This window comes from Salvelinus alpinus, chromosome 4 (genome assembly GCF_045679555.1).
Source record: "Salvelinus alpinus chromosome 4, SLU_Salpinus.1, whole genome shotgun sequence".
Taxonomy (NCBI): Eukaryota; Metazoa; Chordata; class Actinopteri; order Salmoniformes; family Salmonidae; genus Salvelinus; species Salvelinus alpinus.
This window is the reverse complement of record NC_092089.1, coordinates 24,680,760-24,699,576: the sequence shown is the minus strand read 5'-3', so window position 1 is coordinate 24,699,576 and position 18,817 is coordinate 24,680,760. Positions and strand designations below refer to the sequence as shown.

Genomic DNA, 18,817 nt, shown 5'->3' with positions numbered 1-18,817 from the left:
TGGCTGATGTTCACTGCATCCTTCTCCTTAGGGATCAGGACCCCGCCTGCCCTACGCCACACTTTGGGTATTATCTTCTTTTGCCAAGCTGTTCTCATAAGCCTCCAGAGGACCCTCAGGACGTCTGGTGCGTTCTTATACACTTTGTACGGGACTCCATTTGGCCCCGGGGCTGATGCTGTTCTTGCCCGTCGAACTGTGTTTTCCACCTCTTTCCATGTCGGAGGGCTGGTCTCAATATGATGTTCTGGGGGTTCAATGGGTGGGATTTCTGATGGGATGGCCAGATGTTCATGTCGCTTTGAGTCAAAGTTTGTTGTTATCAGGTGCTCCTCTAGGTCTTTCTTTGTTGTTTTTAGAGCTCCACTTTTTTCCTTCGTGAAGAGACTTTTAAGGAACTTGAAGGGATCTTTATAGAATCGAGTTCTAGTTTGTTCTTTCTTCCTTCTGTGTTTCCGTAGGTTCTCTGCTCTACGGAGGGATGCCAACCGGGTTTTAATGTCAGCCTGAAGTGCCTCTATGCCCTCCTTTTCCACTTCCGAGGCCTTCTTCCACTGTTTCTTAAGCTGTCTCCTTTCTTGAACGAGGCGCTTGATTTCTTGTTGCCTCCTGGAAACTGGTGGGGTTGGAACCTTTCTTCCGCCTTTTGCCTCTTGCACTCCAAAGCTTTCTGCCCCGTACTCATAGATGATGTCCCCCATCCTCTCCAACTTCTTCTCCACTGTGCCTCGAAGTTTCTCGAGGATCAAGGTAAGGTCAGTATTCACTGCTTCCCACAACTTCTTGTCACTGGCGCCAGGCCACTTCACATACGGTCTGTGCCCTGGTAGTCTCCTCTCGACTGCAGGTCTGGGAGGCTGGGTGAGTTCCACTCCTGTTGTTGGTTCCACCTCAGTTGTTACTTCGGTGCTTGAGTTTATGTCCTCCATGACAGTGGTACTGATACTTGCAGTATCATCCACATTACACTAAATGCAAATAGCAAAAATCCATATAATTTTTGCCCCATTTTAAATCGGTGGCTGTTCCTCAAATTAGCTCGAATTTACTGGGACTAAGACAATGTTTCAAGGAACCACATACTTATTCTGTAAAACAAAGCAATAGAATGAAATTAGAAAAGTTTTTTTTTATCTCACCTTAAAACTAGTTAAGCAGCTTTGACTGTTGAACCATGCATATACTGTATAAGCCCTATCTATAAAACTGTCTAATCTAGACCAACCACACAGTTAAAGCTACAGTCTGTGATTCGCAACAAAGTGGTGTCCCTTCACTTCCCTTCCCACCACTTGTTTTGGTATACAGCTGAAAACTGAACAGCGTCCCAAATCTCAGACTGTAGCTTTAACTAAAACACGATGCCGCTTGTCATGCAATGCCAGGCTAGAAGGGGAGCAGACTTCATAGACAAAATGTTTGATGTTATGAATGGGTATGGCAGATATACGTTCCAGACATTATGGGTGTGTTGGATAGTAGCGCTGGGAATTGCCAGGGACCTCACGATGCGATGTTATCACAATACTTAGGTGCTGATATGATATGTATTACGATTCTATACTGTGATTTTATTGTGATTCGATGTTCCAAACATATTGCTCACTATATGTCTGTGGCAGAGAGACTAGAAAGCATGAGAAAGTAATGGAAATTGCCCCCCAAAAATGTGCTTCCTATTTAAAATGAAAATGGTGAACAGTCTATGAAGGAAAGTTTTAGAGTTTTAGTGCAGGGACAGCCAACTAGCACAAAAACAATAGTTTGATATTGTTGATACGATACTACATATTGTCGAAAATAATATCCCGTTCTGTAACTATCAATTTTCTTTCCTTCATTACTATTGGTTAGGCGTTTTAACGGTCTTGCAGCTATAAATGTAGTTCCTTATTGACACCATTGAGGTAGGGTTTGTTAAGATGACAGATTAGTTTATTGTAGCTTCTGGTCACTACTGTATGTATTTTCTTATCAAAAGGAATACAATGAAATATAATGATTAAAGATATGATTTTTATTAAAATGTCCACAAGCAGATGTAGCAGAAAGGAACAACAAATAACAAATACAGCGTGTATAAAATAATGAAGGTGAAGCACCCTGAGACGCTATTATCTCCCCATAATATTTGATTGTTCAATTAATCAAAGATATAATTAATCCTTTAAATCCCATATGATTCTTTCATTTATTGAGATAAAATGTGATAACCTCAAATGATGTGAAACAACGCATGTGGTCTGTGACCCACGCTGACAGGACTGTTTTAATATCTCTATCTGATGGGCACTTCATGAGAATTTAAACTGAATGAATTTGAATGTTTAGAAGTATTTTTGTACTGCTTCAAGTGAGGAATCACCTAAAAAATACTTCCAAAGTACTCAAAACATTCAAATTCATTCAGTTTAAATTCTCATGAAGCGCCCATCAGATAGTGATATAAAAAACTGTTCTGTCAGCGTCTATGTCAAACATCCGTCCAACATATAGGGTCAGTTTCCTGGACACAGATTAAGTTTACTCCTGGACTAAAAAGCATGTTGAATGGAGAATCTCCATAGAAAGTAACTAGTCCAGGACTAGGCTTAATCTGTATCCGGGATACCATCCCAAAGAGCAAGACATACTTTTTTTCCCTAAAAAATAGGAGTTACTGTTTCCAGTGCTGTTTCCAGAGTACTGTTTCCAGCCCCTTCCATGTTCAACAATCCCCAGTGGGCTCCGATGGAGGTGATCCCGGCACCGTTGAAGCGACCGCTGAGCAGCCTCAGCTCATTGCCCATGTTGGCTGGGTAGAAGTTGAAGGAGACTTGGTTGGGCAGGCCGGCTGACAGAGTGCGCCCCATGTTGGTGGTTAACACCAGGTAGCAGATGTGGTCTGCTGGGTTGTACTTCCCAGACACCTCGACGATGGCCTCATCATTAAACAGCTCCATTTCCTGCTTTTCACCCACTTCGTGACCGAACACAGGAGTCCAGGTGTTGCCGTATCTCAGCTGGAACCTAAAACAGAGGAAGCTTTTCACGTTGGTTGTGCTTTGATAAGGTACATTCAGACTGAGAGAGCAGGTAGCGTCAGAGAATATCACGGAATTACATTTTACATTGTACTCTGGGTTAGATATGATAACACTATTGTTTGGTCATAAACTGAATATGTAATAAACACAACAAATAAATGAATACAGAAAGACAGAAAGAAAGAGTGTCTGTTGGGTAGTGTAGTTGGACTGAGTCAGTGGTGTTTGTTGGGTAGTTTTGTTGGACTGAGTCGTGGTGTCTGTTGGGTAGTGTAGTTGGACTGAGTCGTGGTGTCTGCTGGGTAGTGTAGTTGGACTGAGTCAGTGGTGTCTGCTGGGTAGTGTAGTTGGACTGAGTCAGTGGTGTCTGTTCATGGGTCAGGGTCTGCTCACCCGCTGATGTAGGCGTTGTTGTTGTAGTAGTAGTAGTAGTTGTTGTTGTTGGTCTCCCACACTCTGACTCCTGTGATGCGTCCTTCACCGTAGGAAGCAAATGGGGTGCCACCTCCCTGACCCACCGCAGAGGAATACGAGTACGGGTCTTTGATGGCTAAAATAACATGGGCAATATGTTTACTATATTAATAATACATATTTATATATACATCATTTTAATTTTACCAACACATTTCTGAAAGATCTTTACATTATGAATAAAGTGAAGATGAATTAACTAAAGTACATTCTGCAATGATTTAATCCATCAGCTTTTGTCTCAAAGAAGAACTCCTAAGTCTAAGTGAAAAAGACAAGTTGGTGAAAGCACAAAAGCTATTATTTTATCATTATAATTCAGAACTGTATTTTTATTACTCATGCAATGCCGAGCAGCTAGCCAAGAACAGTGTGACAACCAGGATTAAGAACATTCTGCAAAAGTGAGGCATCAATACTTAAGACCTTTAATTTCAGTCAATTTTACTCTTACTCTGTTTCACTTTAAATGGTAAAACTTGAAATAATGTAGTTAATAATGTTTTTCGAAGTAGTTTGTCAAAACAACTAAGTCCTTTTACCTGTCAGGTCAGCCAGTGTTTCCTAGGAGGGAGAAGAAAATAACCTTTTGAATTATGACGTAACAAACAACAAACCATTCTTGAATTTTACATGTTATAAAACAGCTCTAAAAAGGTAAACCAAGTCTTGTTTACTACAATCACTCTTGTAGTGCTAAACTACTGTCACATTCAAAATAATGTCAAATCATTGAATTTAAATTTAGAGGCAAAAGGGACAAAATGTTTTTGCCCAAGTACCAAGAGATAATGAGTATTAACTTCATAACATTTCCCACAACAGTATCATGCATTGAATACAAGTTTTCTATTTAGTTAGTTGTGTAGTTACCCACAGTGCTATCTTGAGATGTGTGTGAAAACCTGTGAAAGCTTCTTATCTCTCTGTCTCTGCCAGGTCCTTCTAGTCTACTGCTTCCTCTTAGAACTGTATTTATACCTGCTGAACATTCCATCAGTTCTAGATGGAAGGAGCATGACAAGGAACACCTTTAGTCAGTCACTATAGAGAATTCAGACATTGTTTTCTAGTTGGTCGAGGCCACTTTGGGAGGGAGTGTCAAGGAAATATTTTAAGGAAATAATTGTATTCTTTTGAATTGTAACAAATGAATGATCTGAAATAGGGAAAAAAATATATACAATCTAACATCCGAACAATTAAAAGAATATACAAAAATTGTATGAATGTGTATGAAAATCCCTCAAAGTCAGTCTCCCAATCTTCAGTTGTTTCATTACCCCAAGAGGAACTCCTTCCCTTCAAACATTAACACGCTGAAAAAGACATCTGGATCTGGTCATTAACAGGATGGTTAGTTCATTGGTTTGCTCAAATACCTACAGTATTTTATTGTAGAATATTTGTTTCAGTACGTGTATTTCAATTTAATTCTAGAGGGGCAGATGAGACATTTTTTTTGTCTCCATTATCGTCCAACGTTTTCTTTAGTCTGTTACAATACTCACATCTTCATTAATTCACTGGCAACCTGTACATGTTACTACAGGAAAACAATCTGATTTCATTTTCTGCAGATTAACCAGATAAATATCAGTAGAAGTTACAAAGTGAGAAAATAAATATAAGTTTATATACACATTACTAAGTGAAATACCCTGAGGCACTTGTTACTACCTATCTATAAATGTGATAGTTCAATTAACATATTAATGCAAATATATAATGTAGGACCTTATTGATAAAAAAATAAAAAAAATAAGCTAAAAGGTCAATATAAATCAAATTTGCTATATTAACAACTTTTGTGTATGTAAGTTGAGTTATCTATTTTCTTTTAGCTGTGGAAGAATGTGAATTTATCTCAGTAACTACCCATTGGGCACACACTGGTTGAATCAACGTTGTTTACATGTAATTTCATTTCACTTCACTTCAAATGGTAAAACTTGAAGTAAGTTTGTTAATAATGTTTTTCATAGCAGTTCTTAAAAACAAGTCAGGCATTTTACCTGTCAGGTCAATCACCCCTAGGGGGGAAAAGAAAAGACACTTTTTGGAATTGTGAAATGTGACGTAACAAACAACAAACCATTCTTGAATGTGAAATGTTATAAAACAGCTCTAAAAAGTTGAACCTAGTCTTGTTTACTACAATCACTCTTGTAGTGCTAAACTACTGTCACATAAAAAATGTCAGATAATTTAATTTAAATGTAAAGGCAATGAGGCCAAAATGTTTGTGCCCAAGTACCAAGAGATGATGAGTATTAACTTCATAACATTTCCCACACCAGTATCATGCATTAAATACAAGTGAAAGTTTACAACAATTACAAAGATTTTACTGAGTTACAGTTCATATAAGGAAATCAATCAATTGAAATAAATAAATTAGGCCCTAATCTATGGATTTCACATGACTGGGAATACAGATATACGTCTGTTGGTCACAGATACCTTTAAGTAGCGGTGTGGATCATAAAACCAGTCAGTGTCAGGTTTGACAGAGTTTATCAGGCTGTTGACTGTGGAATGTTGTCCCACTCCTTTTCAATGGCTGTGCAGAGTTGCTGGATATTGGCGGGAACTGGAACATGCTGTCGTACACATTGATCCGGAGCATTCCAAACATGCTGAGCGGGTGACATGTCTGGTGAGTATGTAGGCCAAGGAAAAACTGGGACTTTTCTGCTTCCAGGAATTGTGTACAGATCCTTGCGACATGGGGCTGTGCATTTTAATGCTGGAACATGAGGTGAAGGCGGTGGATCAATGACAGGACAATGGTCCTCAGGATCTTGTCACTGTATCTCTGTGCATTCAAATTGCCATCGATAAAATGCATTTGTGTTCGTTGTCCATAGCTTATGCCTGCCCATACCATAACTTCACCGCCACAATGGGGCACTGTTGTGTGAAAAAAAAGGGGCCTTTTATTGTCCCCAGCACAAGGTGTATCTGTATAATGATCATGCTGTTTAATCAGCTTCTTGATATGCCATACCTGTCGCAAAGATGGATTATCTTGGCAAAGGAGAAATGCTCATTAACAGGGATGTAAACAAATTTGTGCATATTTTAGAGAAATACGCTTTTTGTGCTTATGGAACGTTTCTGGGATCTTTTATTTCAGCTCACGAAACATGGGACCAACATTTTACATGTTGCATTTATATTTTTTGTTCAGTGTACAATAGTTAGTTCACATGAAGATGTATGTAATTAATCTCTATTGAACAAAACAACAAAATCTGGACATTCTGGAGTCCTACTTTGACAGTAAAATATAAGAACTATAGTCTGTTGTCAACACAAAGTTCGTGACAATCACTGGATTAGGTTTCATCATGCATTCCTGCTTGGACATGTTAGATGAAACAACTTGAATTCCCCAGTAGTTTATTATTTATACTTCTTAATAAAGCAATAAGAATGACTCAATAAGATGATTACTCGGGGCTGATGCCCCCAACTGTAAAATGTTGTGACACCAGAGGAAAATGTTAGTCTGGAGCTCTGTTTATTTTATTTTATTTTTTTATTTCACCTTTATTTAGCCAGCTAGGCAAGTTGAGAACAAGTTCTCATTTACAACTGCGACCTGGCCAAGAATAAAGCAAAGCAGTTCGACACATACAACAACACAGAGTTACACATGGAATAAACAAACATACAGTCAATAATACAGTTGAAGAAAATCTATATACAGTGTGTGCAAATGAGGTAAGAAAAGGGAGGTAAGGCAATAAATAGGCCATGGTGGTGAAGTAATTACAATATACCAATTAGACACTAGAGTGATTGATGTGCAGAAGATGAATGTGCAAGTAGAGATACAGGGGTGCAAAAGAGCAAGATAAATAAATAAATACAGTAAGGGGATGAGGTAGTTGGATGGGCTATTTACAGATGGGCTATGTACAGGTGCAGTGATCTGTGAGCTACTCAGACAGCTGGTGCTTAAATCACTGTAATAGTAACACTTAGGGTAGATGTTCATTCAGGGGAACAATATAGCCCAAGTCGTTAGCTTGGCTTTTATAACGTTTAAGGCTGAAGCAGACAGACAGATAGACAGAGAACAAGAATAAGCACAGAGTGACAGCAGAGAAGATGCTGAGACAGATAGACAGCACAACAGGGAGGCAAACCAAATGTCTAGAGTGGAGGTCCAGTTCTAGTGGTGAGTTGTATCTCCAGTGGTGTTTAACATATTGTATTTGTTTTTAACATCAGATGGTTAAGAATGAGGAGGAAGACCATTTCTTGTAAGTCCCTGGTACAGAAATGGTTAAGAAACACTGCACTGTACTGCCAGTGTTACGTGTCAGCACCAGCGCCTGTGTGTAAGTACGACGTGTAGGGTCAGAGTGTATGTGTGGGGATAGTGTGTGTGCGTATATGGAGTTGGCAGCACTCATAGTGATGTGGGCTGGTTTAGATAAAATGCCAAATTCTTGTCCCAGGCTACCCCTGTTGTTTTCTAATTTGGCAGGCTACTTTGGAGTGGAAGTAAATACAAATACAATGCCTTCAGAAAGTAGTCACACCCCTTGACTTTTCCCCCATTTTGGTGTGTTACAGCCAGAATTTAAAATAGATTACATTGAGATTTTTGTCACTGGACAACACACAATACCCCATAATGTCAAAGTGGAATTATGTTTTTTGAAATGTTTACAAATGAATTAAATATGAAAAGCTGAAATGTCTTGAGTCAATAAGTTATGGCAAGCCTAAATAAGTTCAGAAGTAAAGATTTCCATAACAAGTCACATAGTAAGTTGCATGGACTGACTGTGTGCAATAATCGTGTTTAACATGATATCTGAATGACTACCTAATCTCTGTACCCACACATGCAATTATCTGTAATGTTCCTCAGTCGAGCAGTGAATTGCAAGCACAGATTCAACCACAAAGACTAGGGAGGTTTTCCAATGCCTCGCAAAGAAGGGCACCTATTGGTAAAAAAATGGGTAAATAAAAAATATGGGTAAAAAAATTGCAGACATAAATCAATGGACCTGTACATTTGTTTTTCAACAGGACAATGACCCATCACACCTCCAGGCTGCGTAAGGACTATTTTACCAAGAAGGAGAGTGATGGACTGCTGCATCAGAAGACCTGGCCTCCACAATCCCCCAACCTCAAACAAATTGAGATGGTTTGGGATGAGTCAGACTGCAGAGTGAAGGAAAAGCTGTCAACAAGTGCTCAGCATATATGGGAACTCCTTCAAGACTGTTGGAAAAGGATTCCAGATGAAGCTGGTTGAGAGAATGCCAAGATGGTGCAAAGCTGTCATCAAGGCAAAGGGTGGCTATTTGAAGAATCTCAAATATAAAATATATTCTGATTTGTTTAATACTTTTTTGGTTACTACATGATTCCATATGTGTTATTTCATAGTTTTCATGTCTTCACTATTATTATAGAAACACATTATTATAGAAAATAGTAAATAGAAAGAAAAACCCTTGAATGAGTTGGTGTTCTAAAACTTTAGACCGGTAGTGTATGTGTGCCCTTTGTTCCCCAATGTCCTTGTTGGTTATTGTTACCATGTCCGTTGGTCTTGTGAGCACCTGTGCTGCTGTATTGGCTTCCATGCTACGTGTTATTGTGCACTTGTTTTATGGGTCTCGTCCCATGTATTTTTTGGAGGTTTACACCTCGCTCTTTTAGGTGGATAAAATAAATCCCCCTTTTACGTATTCCTGCGCTTGTCTCCTATCATTATACAGCGTGACAGCTTGTAATAATTTAGCATCAGAAAAGTATTATTGTCTACACATCAACAGCCATCACAAGAGAAATGAAACTATCACTTGTATGTAGAAGGCTGTAATTTTCAGACAAAATTAATGGTACCTATTAAATCTCACAAACATTGCTCTCACACATGGTTGGATTTAAATCCTGGAGTATTCACAACTACTAGAGTATCTTCACCATCGGCGGATGAATCACTTGCAAATATTCAGGAAGAAGAGTTTGTTGATGATGCCAATGCTTCTTCTGATTTGTATTGTACAGCTAAAGGCTTAGCAACTATTATTGAGGAAAGATGTGCATCTTCTCTACTGAAATTAGAGCATTTGGTCCATGTGCCAAGCTCAGTTATTGATGAGTTTTTAAGGGAGCTCCATCATTTGATTTGTTCCGCAGCTGTACCTTTATCTAGTGACTTAGTTATTGGCAGTCAACATAACATCCAAGTGGATGAATCGACCACTTCTTCGAGATCGGTGTCCCTTCCACAGGACGGTTGAGCTAATTTAGGCTAACACGATTAGCATGAGGTTGTAAGTAACAAGAACATTTCCCAGGACATAGACATATCTGATATTGGCAGAAAGCTTAAATTCTTGTTAATCTAACTGCACTGTCTAATTTACAGTAGCTATTACAGTGAAAGAATATCATGCTATTGTTTGAGGAGAGTGCACCATTTTGAACATGAAAACTTATTAATAAACAAATTAGGCACATTTGGGCAGTCTTGATACAACATTTTGAACAGAAATGGAATGGTTCATTGGATCAGTCTAAAACTTTGCACATACACTGCTGCTTTCTAGTGGCCCAAATCTAAATTCCACATGGGCTGGAAAAATACATTATGGCCTTTCTCTTGCATTTCAAAGATGATGGTTAAAAAAATAAAAATACAAAAGAATGGTTGGTTTTTTCTTTGTATTATCTTTTACCTGATCTATTGTGTTATATTCTCCTACATTCCTTTCACATTTCCACAAACCTCAAAGTGTTTCCTTTCAAATGGTACCAGGAATATGCATATCCTTGCTTCAGGGCCTGAGCTGCAGGCAGTTAGATTTGGGTATGTCATTTTAGGCGAATATTTTAAAAAGAGGCGGATCCTTAAGAGGTGTTAAAAAAAAACAAAATTATAAAGGGCACAAAATGATTATATGGAGCAATCACTAATAACGTTACTGCTTACAAAGAAATTGAAGATAAGAAATTGCTGTTGCAGTTTGTTCTGGTAATCCTGTGCAAAAGTCTATTGAAAAAGGTGGTCATCTTAGCAGTATTACAAGGAGCGCTTCAGTGTTGTGGAGCCAATTGAATACATGCTAAACGCTAAAAAGAGACACACTTTCCAGTATGTCCCAATACTGAAGTAGGTTTACAGAAGCTTTTAAGTAGAAGGGACATTGTTGATAAAGTAGTTGAGAGTCATTGGGGACAGCAGGACATTAATATTGGACCATCATATCAATACAAGTCCTACAAAGATGGTTCACATTTTAAGGAGAACTGTTTTCTCTCTGGAGAAGAGCGAAGGATACTCTTAGGTCTTTATGTGGATGACTTGGAAATGTGTAATGCCCTTGGCACTTCAAGGAAGAAACACAAGCTACGTGCTGTTTGTTGGGTGTTGGCTAACTTGCCTCATGGGTCTCATTCCTCTTTATCATCCATTTATTTAGCAGTTCTGTGCAAGAACAATGATGTTAAAACTATGGTTATGGTAAGGTTTTAGAACCTCTTCTACGAGCTCTACGAACTCAGGAGGAACTTGGTGTTTATGCCCCTTTACTAGGTGTATATGTCAAAGGTACAGTATAGAGTGTAGTGGTTGACAATCTGGGAGCTCACAGCATATCTGGTTTCATTGAGAGTTTCTCAGGGGAGTACTATTGCATGTTTTGCACAGGAAAGAGTTGTGATATTCAGTTACATGAAGTTGCATCTGGTGCTTTCAGCTTGAGAACAAAAGAAGCTGAAGACACTTGAACAAACATTTTTGGGGTGAAGAAAGACTGTGTTTTCACAGGCAACTTAACTAATTTTCACGCCATCTCTGGCTATACTCCAGATCTTGGTCACAATATTTTGGGGGATATTGTCCCAAACGAGCTGTCTCACTGCTTAGCATTACTTGTATCAAGACAACTTTTTACATTGGATTACCTGAATACAGTTATTCTGAATTTCCCCTACAAGTGGTCAGACAAGACAAACAGACCTCACGTGTTACCACACAGATTTTCCAGTAGAAAAACAGTGGGTGTAAACGCTCATGAAAACTGGTGCTTGCTAAGGTTGCTACCATTTTTGATCGTCCCCTTGTACCTGAAGATGAGCCAGCATGGCTTGTACTTATGGACCTGAAAGACATCATTGAGCTTGTTGTTGCCCCTGTGCATAGTGATGACTCTATTTCTTATCTAGAAAGCAAAATAATTGAGCACAGGCAAAGAGTTGTTCCCTGGCGTTAGGCGTCTGTAACCGGAGGTTGCTGGATCGAATCCCCGAGCTAACAAGGTAAAAATATGTCGTTCTTTCCCCGAGAAAGGCAGTTAACCCACTGTTCCAGGGGTGCTGAATAAGTGGGTGTCAATTAAGGCATCTCTCATTCAGAGGGGTTGGGTTAAATGCAGAAGACACATTTCAGTTGAATACATTCAGTTGGACAACTGACTGGGTATCCCCCTTTCTACCGAAGCATCATTATCTGGAACACTACTCCCAGATGATTAGTTTTTCTGGTCCTCTTGTAAGGCTGTGCTGCCCTACCAAGCAAAAAGGCAGTAGCTGCTCATAGTGTGGAACTGAGAAAAATGTATGCAGTTACTGCTAACATGACCCCCCATTTTCTCCAAAACACAATACAATATAGGCAGGATACTTGTCCACATGATTAAGCATTGTATTTAATGTAGCAAAAATGACATTAACTCATTTTTGACCAAATGAGCAGTTACTGCCTTTTTGCTTGGTAGGGCAGATTGGACAATGCGGTTTGAGGCCAAACATAACTTGCTTTAAAAAGGCAGTGCTTCAAGGTGCTTCAAAAATGTGCCTCTTTCATTAGTCTCCACACATCAGATGATTGCTTACTAGTTGAGCTCTCCATATATTAGCAAGTCTGAACTTGAGGTCTCAACTGTCTCCACTCTCCCAGTGAATACTCAAAAATGAAATAGCGGAATCCATTAGACAGAAGTACCTTGACACACCTGAGGTTTATCTTTCCCAGTGTGTGACAAGTAAGGGCATAACCTACAGGAGGGGAATGATAGTTGCCCATAAATTAGCAGGTGGATTAGCAGATTTTTGGTGAAATTGTTCAAATTTGCATTTTGCATGAGTGTGTTTTTCATTGTCAAGGAACTGTGTGGTTGGTACAGAAAACATTATAGAGCCTTTGAACTTAGTCCTGCTCCCACAAGAGATGTGACTCTAGTGGCACTAAGTGAACTGGCAGACAGTTATCCACTGGTTGACTCCATCATTGGATCAGTCCGCATGGTGACTTTGAAATGGCACATCCAACAAGAGGTTAAGTATGTTTAGCACATACTGGTTGAATATCAATGAATATGCATGCCTGCCTAATCAGTAGAAAATAGATATGAAAACTGTATTTCTTACAACTTTCAAATATAACTAACATTTTATGGACCATGAAGAATAATCCTTGACTGTTGTTCTTGTCTGTTTTCTTTGCAGACTAAGAAGCAAGATGATGCCAACTCCTGCAATCATGAAGGTCATCCTGATTGATGGCCGCTGCCAGAGACGGACCTTTCCTTGTGGACTATCTGAATCTGTGACTGAGCTTTTGAACGATGTAAAGAAGCAGTGTGGACTTCACGGCAACTTCAGACTTTAGTTCATGGACCCTATTTTTGGAAATGAGTTATTTAACCTGACCTCAATGGTAGAAGTAGAGGACAAAGGTACTCTTAATGTTATTGACATGTCAGAGACCCTCACGATTCACTGTGCTGAAACCTCCAGCAGTATCAACACTCCACTCCCGACAACCTCCGCCTTCAATCATCACCATATCGGTGACTCATCAACACTATCCAGTGGCTCAGTTGACACTCCAGAGTCTACTAGCTCACGGTCCTCTTCACCTACTTTGTTCTGTGTGCCTCAATTCTCCTGTGATGCTGAGCTAAAACTTCAGCAGGCCAATTCTCCTGTGATGCTGAGCTAAAACTTCAGCAGGCCAATTCTCCTGTGATGCTGAGCTAAAACTTCAGCAGGCCAATTCTCCTGTGATGCTGAGCTAAAACTTCAGCAGGCCAATTCTCCTGTGATGCTGAGCTGAAACTTCAGCAGGCCAATTCTCCTGTGATGCTGAGCTAAAACTTCAGCAGGCCAATTCTCCTGTGATGCTGAGCTAAAACTTCAGCAGGCCAATTCTCCTGTGATGCTGAGCTAAAACTTCAGCAGGCCAATTCTCCTGTGATGCTGAGCTAAAACTTCAGCAGGCCAATTCAGCGTACCTTGAAAGTGGCACTCTACTTGTTCCAGAGCCTAAGTTGAAGTCAGACATAATCGACGGCTTATTGCAAGAAATTGTCCAGTTTAACGTTTATGCCACTGATGGAGAGATAGAATAGGTTGCACACAGTCAAGAAGCATCCATATTTGACTGAGAAGTGTTCATTCACTGGATATGGCGGATGGAAAACCAGTTTGAAATACAAACTGGCAAACTACCTCACTCGCCTGAGAAGACTGGGATGTCCAGAGGTGACGATAAACTCCTTGAAGCACAAACCTGCAAGGAAGTCATGTACAGCCTATATTGTTAAAAAGCCAAGGAGAGCAGAAGTGAACTTTTGCCCCACATATCCCTCAGGAGAAACAGAAGAGAGCCTCGAGGACATGTGGAAAGATCTACTGTCCGATGTGAAGAAAGGGAACAACAGAGAGACAGTGAAGTTCAAAATGGAGAAGACATTTGCATACAGGAGACATGAAGTTGTCTGTGACGCACCCATGGTAGAGGACTTCATGGTAAGATGGCCTGCGCTCTTTGAAGTCATTGAGGTAAATTAGCCATGCTTGTCTTATTGTTGATCTATTGGGTATGTTTTCTGGGATTTGTTGGTGAAGGTAGATTATTATTTTCCCTCAGCTTGCCACATAAGTGAGCCTTATTCAGAGTTCTCACCATTTGTGCTGACTGCCTAGTTATTTCTCTCCTTATAGAGAACCCTCTAGTTTGCTGCTTGCGTGATCATCTCCAGTCTATTTTCCTCTCTATAGTTTAAAAAAACAATCTAATTTGTTTAATTACTATTTTCATCTCAAATCTGAGTTTAAGAGAATCACCACAACCCCACTCCTGTCCAAATGTCTTTCTCAACTTGATATACACTCAGATAACCTGCTGAAGTTATTCCAGATAAGAGGAGGACAGCTGGGCAGAAGACTCATGTCAATCATGGCACTTATTGCTGATGTAAGAATTCCTTATGCTTCAAAAGACACATTCATATGTGGTTCTACACCAAAAGTTGACTTCAAAATGAGACATAAATTAAAAAATCCTTCTTCTCTTTTCTTAGAATAACAACATAGATGTGGGACAAAAGTGCATCAAAAAGGGAGTGTATATGGGTGAAGACCCAGAAAACCTTGTTCAGGAATACATGGCATATTAATTGATTGAAGTGTTTCCTTCTTCCTTCCTTTTTCTTTATCTTCCTCTCCTGATCTGTGCCACCTTCATATTCTATCATTAGCTATTTTATTACTGCGTCATCTCCTCTGTCTTCCATCTTATTTCATTAGCTGCGGTTAGATGCACCATTTTTTTCCTTCTGAATTGTATTATTCAGATTAAAGACTCCATGTCTTTTTTGTTTGTTTGAATGCTGAATACAGTGATCAAATGCCTCAAATGTAATCTGAATAGAATGGAAATCTTGGTTAGAACCACTTTTCATTTTAGCCTTGTAATAGGCGGTGTTCAAATATTACCAGCAGTTCTTGATTTAGTTGACACTTTAAAAGGACTCCAATCTTGATATATTTCTGTCTGTATCATGCTCTTGTGCTTCATCAGCTATATATTTGCAATCTAGAGTCCCTAACTGTAAACACTTTGATGATGAATGATTCATTTTGTATGATTGACAACTCTCTAATGCAGTAGGGGAAGCAGACAGACAAGTAAGAGAGGCGTGGGGAATAATACGCGAGGGGGGACATGACATTAGGGCCAAAATGAGAAGGTCCTTATCAAGTTTTGCTCATAACGAGTTCAGCAGTAAAAGTTCAGGGAAAATCACGCTGGATGCATGTCATTCATTGCAAGGTTGTCCATTTTGATGACAAAGCGGAGCCTGGAGAATAAAGAACTGATTGATTAGCAATCGGGGGCCAATCTCGGGTGAAGAAGCATAGTAAGATGATCAGAACCTGATAAGCTTCTACTGTATGTTGTACACCGCAGTCATCATATTAGGGATATCTAGGTGAAATGTCCAACTTTCTCCCAAAAATCTGTACGTGCTTTTGTAGGGAGATCTATGTGAAATATCAATTTCTCTTGAAACCAGAACTTGTTACTTTCACTTTTTTGTTTCCTTCGTTACAGGTTATGAGAATCTATCGTCTGAGGCTGCAGCAATATTCCTTGACCCGAGGCCTGTACCTGAAACGATACAAGATCAACGGTGAAGTATTCATTAGAGATGTCCTTATCAACCAGTGGAACGGAAGAATAATTCCTCACTACCGGCAGACTGTCAGAATATAATTTCTAATAGTTATCTATGTGGGACTGATATCAGTGTGGAAGAGCTGGTCACTTTTAAAGGACCTGGTGAATGATTGCCTTGCCAATAGGACGGTGGAGTTTTATTGTCTTGCAGACAGTTATTTATTTTGTGAGTACCATCCTAATACAGGATGTGATAGGAATCGTAAGGGACATCATCATTACACCTGTTAATGCTTATTTTCTATAACTTTGTTTGAAATGTATGTCTTATTGTAACAGCAAGTAAAATATTCCCTTTGTGCTTTCTAGAAATGCAGGGTGTTTCATGCAAATTATTTTATGCTTACTGCTTGTTTTTTATACTGTCTATTTTTTCATGTTTTCTATTGTTTTCTAAAAAGACATTTGAAGTATATTTATTTTTTAAATGTTCTAAGGGGAGTGTAAGAATATTTTAAGATAAATACACAACGCAGAGGACTAAAGGTCAAGAGGACTAAAAGTCAAGAGAGGACTAAAGGTCAAAAGGACTAAAAGTCAAGAGAGTACTAATGATCAATGGAAATAGTGTTTTTTCTGTAAAAGGGGATTAATGAACAATGGGTCAGCGACATGGGAGGAATTTGTCTATATATTGAGCCTGAAATAGGATACTTGTTATTTGGCCATTGGCCCAGTTTTATTGCAAAGTATTCTAATTGGTCAACCACAGGCTATGGCTGGGTGTTATAAAACTACATCTTGTCCCTTTGTTCTGTGGAGAGAATCACTGAGTACAGGGGAGAATGAACATCTACCTCTCAGCATAACATCCATGATTTGTTCTCTTTGAATAAACGTATTTTCCTCCCCCTGATCTGCTTTGGGGTCTGTGTTATTGAAGAATAACATCAACTGCTAACACATATATATAACATATGTGACATAAAAAAAATACATTACAGACAAAAACACTTAACATACATTTAAAAACATTAACATGCAGTGTGTGTGTGCATCTATCAGTTCGACATACATGTCAGTACATACACAGAACAAGTAGGTCACTGGGGAGAGGCGTTGCTATATTTGTTTTTTTAAACCAGGTTTGCTGTTCACTTGCGCTATATAAGATGGAAGGGACTTCCATGCACTCATATTGCTCTGTATAATAATGTATGTTTCCTTGCATTTGTTCTGGTCCTGTGACGGTGAAAAGACCCCTGGTGGATTGTCTGGTGGGGTAAGTGTGTGTGTCAGTGCTGTGTGTAAGTTGACTATGCAAACAATTTGGAAATTCCAACACATTAGTGTTTCTTATAAAAACAAGAAGTGACGCAGTCAGACTTTCCTCAACTCTTAGGCAAGAGAGACTGGCATGCATATTATTAATATTAGCACTTTGATTACAATGAAGAGCAAGATGTGCAGTTCTGTTCTGAACCATCTGCAGCTTAACTAGGTCTTTCCTTGCAATACTTGACTGGTAGTCTAGTGGTGAGAGCATTGGGCCAGTAACTGAAAGGTTGCTGGTTTGAATCCCTGAGCTGACAAGGAAAAAATATGTTGTTCTACCCCTGAGCAAGGCAATTAACACTGGATGTCGATGAAGGCAGCTCACCGCACCTCTCTGATTCAGAGGGTTTGGGTTAAATGTGGAAGATGTGTTCAGTTGTACAACTGACTAGGTCTTTCCCATATCACTGGACAATAATCAAGATAAGATAAAACTAGAGCCTGCAGGACTTGCTTTGTGGAGTGTGGTGTCAAAAAAGCAGAGCATCTCTTTTTTACTGACAGACCTCTCCCCATCTTTACAACCATTGAATCTACATATTTTGACCACAACAGTTTACAATCTAAGGTCAAGTAATCAAGTAATTTAGTCTCCTCTACTTGTTCAACAGCCACAACATTCATTACCAGATTCAGCTGAGGTCAATAACTTGCCAGATTCAGCTGAGGTCAATAACTTGGGGAATGATTTGTACCAAATTCAATGCTCTAAGTTTTAGAGATGTTCAGGACCAGTTTATTACTGTCCACCAATTCCAAAACAGACTGCAACTCTTTGTTAAGGGTTTCAGTGAATCATTAGCTGTCGTTTCTGATGAGTATATGGTTGAATCATCAGCATACATGGACACACATGCTTTGTTTAATGCCAGTGAGAATTCATTCAGAGGTGAGAGGATTTGTCAGGTCTCTGAAAGTGGTTTTGAACATCCAGCTTGGTCTAAAAACATTGAGTTAATTAATTCCCTAGGTGTTTTCAGCCCTTCAATGCTTCTTCCTAATGGCTTACTTGTTCTGTTCGAGAACCAGACGTGGAGGAAGAGGAAATAAAAGCGATTCCAGACCCATCCCTTCTCTCCATCCTCCTCTCTTCTAAATCAGCCGCTCCAGAGACCATAAAAGACCTTCTGCTCGTGATAAAAAATATTATTCTGCTAGTTTCATTTACTTTTTCAATTTTGCTCCAAAAACTTTATTGTACCACTTCAAAAACGTTATTGTTCTATGATTATAATTTCCATAGTTGAGAAGTGCAAGAGGAGCACGCACATGCACTCTACGACGCCCTTTACTTCCGTTGACGCAAATCACACGTCACAAAAATTAATGTTCATTGCCTACATACAAGTATAGCCTTATACCAACACATGTAAAGTAAGATCTAATGTAAACAATGCACGCATCATGAAACACATCATTGTTTAATTGTGGAGAAGGATAATGCATATTTGATATATAGTTATATAGTGAGTGATGGATGTACTGAATAGCTAAACAATTATATTGTCAATAATTAATAACCAATAATGAT

General features: G+C 39.2%; 1 protein-coding gene across 2 annotated transcripts; it reads right to left on the bottom strand.

The window, feature by feature from the left end:
• Positions 1–1,994: 1,994 nt before the first annotated feature.
• LOC139573113 (zymogen granule membrane protein 16-like) lies at positions 1,995–18,382 on the bottom strand. 2 transcript variants are annotated; one of them, XM_071396212.1, is made up of 4 exons: positions 18,296–18,382; positions 4,043–4,064; positions 3,420–3,576; positions 1,995–3,009 (listed from the first exon to the last, which is right to left on the bottom strand). In XM_071396212.1, exons 1-4 carry the CDS (start codon positions 18,365–18,367, stop codon positions 2,643–2,645), a joined length of 618 nt encoding a protein of 205 aa, XP_071252313.1. In that variant the 5' UTR covers positions 18,368–18,382; the 3' UTR covers positions 1,995–2,642. The 2 variants fall into 2 exon arrangements, with proteins under 2 accessions (XP_071252313.1, XP_071252312.1); XM_071396211.1 differs by lacking the exon at positions 18,296–18,382 and adding an exon at positions 4,378–4,512.
• Positions 18,383–18,817: the final 435 nt, after the last annotated feature.

Coding starts and splice junctions, on each gene's coding strand:
- LOC139573113 (XM_071396211.1), bottom strand. CDS start 4,497: ATGGAATGTTCAGCAGGTATAAATACAGTTCTAAGAGGAAGCAGTAGA. Junction 4,065..4,377: donor ACACATCTCAAGATAGCACT/GTGGGTAACTAC, acceptor TCTCCCTCCTAG/GAAACACTGGCTGACCTGAC. Junction 3,010..3,419: donor AACAACGCCTACATCAGCGG/GTGAGCAGACCC, acceptor CCTCTGTTTTAG/GTTCCAGCTGAGATACGGCA.